The 6,686-nt window shown below is 41.4% G+C and overlaps 1 protein-coding gene across 1 annotated transcript; it reads left to right on the plus strand.

Annotated features, from left to right (window-relative positions):
• Positions 1-2,291: 2,291 nt before the first annotated feature.
• Positions 2,292-4,039, plus strand: LOC311494877 (transcription factor HES-2-like). Its single transcript, XM_084554139.1, has 3 exons — positions 2,292-2,396; positions 2,512-2,695; positions 2,808-4,039. Exons 1-3 carry the CDS (start codon positions 2,307-2,309, stop codon positions 3,134-3,136), a joined length of 603 nt encoding a protein of 200 aa, XP_084410265.1. The 5' UTR covers positions 2,292-2,306; the 3' UTR covers positions 3,137-4,039.
• Positions 4,040-6,686: the final 2,647 nt, after the last annotated feature.

Below are 6,686 nucleotides of genomic sequence, written 5' to 3' on the forward strand. Positions count from 1 at the left end.
GATTTCTGGGAATGCATATATTTAAGATATATTTTTACATTTTGACACCGATTACACTCTTGTCCAAATCTGACTTCCTCTGGTGTGCATTTTTATTCACATCGTTAATAATAATGTGTAACATATGATGCGTATTTAAATCTGCGTATTTAAATCTGACATAAATATTAAGAGATTTTATTCAATGTTCAAAGAAAACAAAGAGGGAGTCCATATATCTTTCCCATACATTGCTGGATAATAAGTGTAAAAGAGTGATTCCACTTTTCTGTACGTCCTTCAACAAAGGATCACTGTTCTCTGAGCATGCACAGATGGATACCCACGCTGTAACCAAGACAAAAAGGGTCCCAACCGAAGCCTCTCTTGAACTTTTTTTTTTTTTTTTGTCTTATCTCGAAGGGCCAGCAGTTCCCAGACTGGACTTGATGGCAGTTATTTGGGGCCCCAAGGGGCAGGGCGCGTGCAGCAGAACCACGCATCTGTAATGCTTGACAAACGAAGAAGGGTTCAAATCCCTCAAGCTATAGCGGGGCAGCTTGCAGTCGAAGAGCAGCTTTATCTTCACCAAAATGAGACGAGCGCGCTGTGCTATCCGTTTTCAGATCGGCTTTAAATTATATAGACGTTTCAGTGTGACGCGGAGGCCCCTGCTCTTCTCTTAAACCTCCAGTTTTTGGGTAAAACGTGCCGTGCGTAAATTTCGTGCGTAAAACACATTTACCCCTTGTAATAAACTGTATTAAACACAAAACGGCCTCCAGTTTAAGTCGTTTTAAGAGTGTGTAAGAGCTAAGAGTTGTATTACATCCCACAAATGTACTTTCTGAAGTGTCATTTGATGTCCTCTTCATATAAACGTGGATTTTATTACTTCCTTCTATTATCTTATTTTTCCTTTGGTCGTTGGTCCAACGCAGTACAATTGTGCCTTTGTGTTTAAGAGCTGCGACCCACCCCTCCCTCCCTCCAAAAAAAAAGAAAAACGTAGTTGAAGCACACTGACGGTGAGAGAACGGGAGCAGGAGCCGGGATGCTGATGGGAGCGGCAGTGGCAGATAGGGGAGGAGGGGTATGTGAGTGTGTGGAAGACGGAGGACGAGAGGGGAGGGGAGAGGGGGTTTCCCCATCTGTTGCGCGGTTGTGGCGCGTGCCGAACGCGTGAATCCTACTGGCAGCTCACAGACCAGTTCAGTCTGCGGCCAACAACAGCACAGAGAACTCAGACTCTTTCAGGACGTTGAAATGAAAAGTGTTAAAGTTTAAATTCGAGACAGCCTGTTACTCTACGTGGAGGTTATAGCACCAGGACTTGGAAAGATGTTCTCTCTTTTACTGATTCATATTTATTAACACGTTTTCCTGCCAGCGTTTGAAAACACATATTTCACGGCTCCTCTCTAATCTTCTCTAATTAATGTTAATTTATGCCCATACGCCGCAGATGCACGCATCTCTTTCCTTGCATGACCAGACTCCTCCCCCTTTTACCACAGGTAAACACCGTGTTGTTGATATTGGAAACAAGCTGCTGAAGGTCCACAAGCAGATGTTAATCCATACATAGCGTGGCTTGGGTATCTGGTTTATTAATTTTAGGAATAGATTAGTCTCGTCACCTCCGGTCCGCTCTGGGCTCCGGGCTTGTTTTGTTTGCCGCAGGAGTCCACGCAAGCATCCACAAACAAACGCAGTGAATTTATGTAGTTATGTGGCATGTGATTTATTTGGATGTGGCTTTTTATTTGTTCATTTATAGCTGCGCAACTTTGGGGTGTCTCATGAGAAGATCTTTACCTGGTCCTTTCATTTATTTATGGGTTATTTCTAATGCAAGCGTACACATAATGATAAACACATACTGTAATAGTCAGTTATCAGTTTAATTATAAAGGCACATGGATTAGGAAGCAGTATTTGCTGTAGACCATTACCGACTCTTATATCATCTCCTTCTGCGCGTTACTGGAAACCACCGTAGTCGTTGTTTAAATCTTCGGCGAACGTTGAAGCATTAAAATTTAAACGCAGTAAAACGCAACATCATCGCAAAACTCAAACCCGCATACCAGCGTATAGACGCAGAGGCTCGACGGGACCAGATGGCCAAGACGGGACCTCTTCTCATCTCCCAGGGGGCGTCGCCCCCCCCTGTGTCAAAGCCGCAGTTTAATGGCTTGCGTCCCCGCCCCTCTGACGCTCCGGAGCCGTATAAATAGGAGGCTCTCCGTCTCTCTGGCACACTTCAGCTGAGCCGCTCCAAGAGCAAGTATCTCCCCTCAAAAAAGCACAAACAGCAAACGAATATGAGTCCCAGCGTCACTACAGAGGCCAGCCAGCCTCTCCCTGCGAGGTCCACCGTGGCCCAGAGGAAACAAGCCAACGAACTCAGAAAGGTAAGGAGGAGACGAGAGAAACTAGACGGCGATCTCACTGGAAATGTTTTCTTATTCTGACTCTGTTTAAAGTGCAGCTGAATAACGAATTGCTCTATTTTTTTTTTCTTTCTAGACTCTGAAACCGTTGTTGGAAAAGAGAAGACGTGCTCGCATCAATGACAGCCTGAATCATTTGAAGAGCCTGATTCTGCCCCTTGTTGGCAAAGACAACGCGCGCTACTCCAAGCTGGAGAAAGCTGATATTCTGGAAATGACCGTGCGCTTCCTCCGAGACCTTCCTTCCACCCCAGTCAAAGGTGAGCCTCCTCTCTACGATGATATGAATAACTCAAACGTATTCTTCACATTTCTCATGTGTTTCATATGAAGTTCCAACCACTGATCAAATGTCCCCTTTTCTCCATCCAGACTCCGCAGACAGTTACAGAGAAGGCTATAAAGCCTGCCTCCAGCGCGTCTCCGCTCTGCTTCCCAAAACGAGCCTGGATCAAGACGCGTGCCAGCGGGTCAACGACTTCGTGCAGCAGTCCATGTCCTCCACCGTCACTCCAGCCTGCCTGAACTGCTGCGCACAGAGCTCCAGAGCGTTTCCCCAGATCCAGCAAAGACTTCAGAGCCTCAAATCCAGCTTCGGCTCCAGAATGGAGAGCCAGTCCCGCAGCAGCAGCGCAGTGGCTCCCAGCCGAGCTCAGTCAGGGCCTCAGCCTGTCAGCGCTGCAATGTGGAGACCTTGGTAGATTGTGGACATTTATCTCATGTGTGTTATTTATTTTGCAATGCTTTTTTACCAGTATTTATATTAACATGACAGTAGTGTTAGCACATGAAAGGAATAGTTGAAGCTGCTGTAAAGTTAAGTTAGTTCAGCATTCGACTCATTTAATGCCAGAGGGCACGAGCACAGATCTCACAGAAACTGAAGTCTATGAACGTTTTTAAAATGCAATCCTCTTTGGGGTTTCAGAGATATGGGTTGTAGACAACACTTTTGTAAAACCCCAAGGGTTATTTTGTTTGAGGTTTGCACGATGGACTTAAAAGTATTTTGGTCTGTGCAAAAGAATAGTCTGTAAACACTATGTGTTATATAGGATTCTATCCATTGATGTATGTGAAAACAACGTGGTTTGTGGCGTTTCTATTGTTCTGTCATTGCCAAAAGAATTTCAATAAATACTCTCGACAAAGATGACCGTGTTGTTTGATCTTTGGTTTTATGGCGGCAGAAGGATCTCAGGTTTGTCATTAACCCCAGATTCCTCAACGAGAGGATTCTCAGGGTAATGAAAGAAATAAAATTGAAAAAAAATGGCGCGCAAACGCATAAAGCCACAGGTCAGCCGGAGCCTATTGATGGTGCGGAGCAGCTGCTCTATTGTTGCTGATGTGAGGCGCCTCTCTAGTTGCCGCCAAATTTGTGGGAAGAAGTCGGGATGTGCGTGTGTGGCAGGAAACGCACTGAGATCACTAGGGGTAAATCACAAGGACAGCTTTGACGTAAACACGCAAAGGTATAGCCAGAGAGTTGTATGATATAATTAAGATATTACTATTTGCCTTTTAATAAATATTGATGTATTGGTTTCTTTTTTAGGTTTGCCATGCACTTATTATTTATCTTGTAAGTTTGCACAGTGTATTCTAGCTTATTTTTCTATAAAAAGTTTTGTTTTTTTTTAGAAAAAAATATTTTTCACTCTCTGCTCTGTATATATTCTGTATATATCTATATACATGTATCTATATACATGTATATAACACCATTGGTCATTTCACTGAAAACTGACCAATTAATAATGACCAATATGAAGAGTTCCTTAATAAAATGTTGTCATTTTTTAGCTTTGTTTGATTGAAACAAATGAAGATTTGTTGATGACTACGGCAACTCTTTTTTCATACTTCATTACGTGGGGATCCTGTAGACTTCACAGTGAAAGAAACTTTGGAGAATATCATGTCAGCTGATACCAATTACAAGAAATACTTCTTAACAATACAGCTCTTTAAAATGCACATTAACATAGAATTCAACGAGAAGACCGAGGATAGAAACTGGTGGGAACGATCTTATTCCTCAGACTTACATTGAGATTTGTAGATAAATTTACACCTTAGAGGTATAATCCAAATGCTTGCTCTCTGTTTATTTTCAGGGCAGAGCAGCCTAGATGAAAACACATTTGATTCAGAAACAGATAAAGAAATACCGTGTAAAGTTTACACACGTGTTAAGGGTCCAGAGATAGAACTGACAAGAGTTCTGAAATCTGAGGTAGGATGGGTTCATATATATTTTATCACACATATTTCTTATCTTGTCTAGAGCGGAAATTAAGACAGCAAGTTTGTTTTTGTGTTATGTGTGTTGTTGATCACATGTCTTTGTATTGCCGAGGTGGAATTATTTGGGAAAATCTAAATAAATCTTACAAAACCAGTGCTGTACTTCTGCTGAACAATAACAGATGAATGGATTTCTCCAATTTTACACAGCAATTAGTTGTGTACAACGTAAGAAAGAAAGAACTAGTCCTTCCGCAGTAGGCCAACAAAAGAACAAGACATTCAAGGAATATCACAGAGGAGGTTTCCATTTCCATTTAATACAGCACTGACCTTAAATCCTTCTTTGCACCATGGTGTGATGGATGGATGCTTCTCCCTGATCCACTGATACAGACCACGGTTACATCTATTACATGTTTATGTTTTGTTTGAAGTGTGTGACCATATGATGGCATAATTTTTAATCTCCTTTTCCCACAATTTGACATTAGCACAGTTAAAATAGTACGCATCCATAAAGGGACATGGAATTTCGTCTTTCCGTTGACCATATCATCCATCAGTTCAGCTGTTGTGATTCTACATAACGTCTCATCTAAGGAAAACCAAAAAAAACCTCTGCGTTATTCTATATTTGTGAGATGTAATTATCTATTGGAATGATATTTTGAAATCATGACTATATGCTAAATGCATTTATCGGCTTGCTTCTGATTCCCTGTTCATTTCCCCTCATCTCCTCTCTTCCAACCCAACCCCCTCTCTTTCTCTTTTTTTACCCAGCTTGCCTCCAGCAGAAGGGACTCCCAAAATGAGCTAGGCTCTGCTCAATGTTTCATCCTGTTAAAAGAAACGTTTCCTTTGCCATCATGGCCTCAGTTCATCCTCTGGGGGTTTTCCAGGTCTGGGTTCTGCAAAACGTCTATTGTGAAAAATATTGATATATAAAACTGAATTTAGCAACAGATCTTAGCTTTATTTAGACCTAACATTATGACAAAAACCTTCAGGACCAGCACCGTTTTGTAGGTATTTAATCAGACTTTCTGTATTTAATTGGTCTACAGAATAATTTTACCTTTTTCAGATAAAGTAGAAAGATATTGTATACCAGTTACAAAAAATGCATTTCCTTTCACCAGGAGAGAAGGCTAATGAGCACCAACTTAAACTCATACTTGCCAGTGTGTTTAATAGTATCACAGCACATATTAAGTGTGCTGGATACAATAAAATACTGTGTAATCTCAACTGTAGTGCCTCCCACATCAGTTGAAATACAGCTGAAAAGAGATAAAGGGGCATACCAACAGAAATCCACGAGGAGCTGCGGTTAATGTGGAAAATGTTTGAAAAAATGTAAAACTTAGAGAACTTTCAGTACATAAAAGGGTTGTTCCACTGATATTAAACAGCAGCATCTGCGTTATTGTTAGCATTACGGTAGAAGATCAAACCATCAGTTCTGGTCACTTTTAACTGAAATCAGTAACGCCGTTGAGTAACGCCTGAAGCTGAACACCTGCAGTGATATCCAAAATTATTCACAAGAAAGGCCTCTGACTTACCATAATTTTACAAGATAAGACAGACAACAGGCCAACTGACAGATAACTGATAATGAAACAAGCCTGAATTTGCATTTGCATTTCTCTGCATTTGTTACAAACACTGACACATCATCAGCAAAGAGTGAAATTCTCTAATCAGTGTCTATCTATCTAATGAGACAACATACAGACCATGGTAGTTCCCCGTAGCTCAAAGGCAAGCCTGGATAAAAGCAGTTAGTAACTGGGCCGTTTATAAAGACCCTGCAACTAGAGACCTGGATAATGAAGCCAGAGCTCAACCCAGATCTGGCAAAATCATCAATTCCAACTCCAGTTGATCAAAGAGGTTTTCAGCAGCCACTGCAGCAACAAGGGTCATTGTTACTTTAATTCTGTGATACTTATTTTGTTAAGGAGCAATTTGAGAGGGAATGTATGATATTTT

The sequence above is a fragment of the Chelon labrosus genome (assembly GCF_963514085.1).
Source record: "Chelon labrosus genome assembly, chromosome: 10".
NCBI lineage: Eukaryota > Metazoa > Chordata > Actinopteri > Mugiliformes > Mugilidae > Chelon > Chelon labrosus.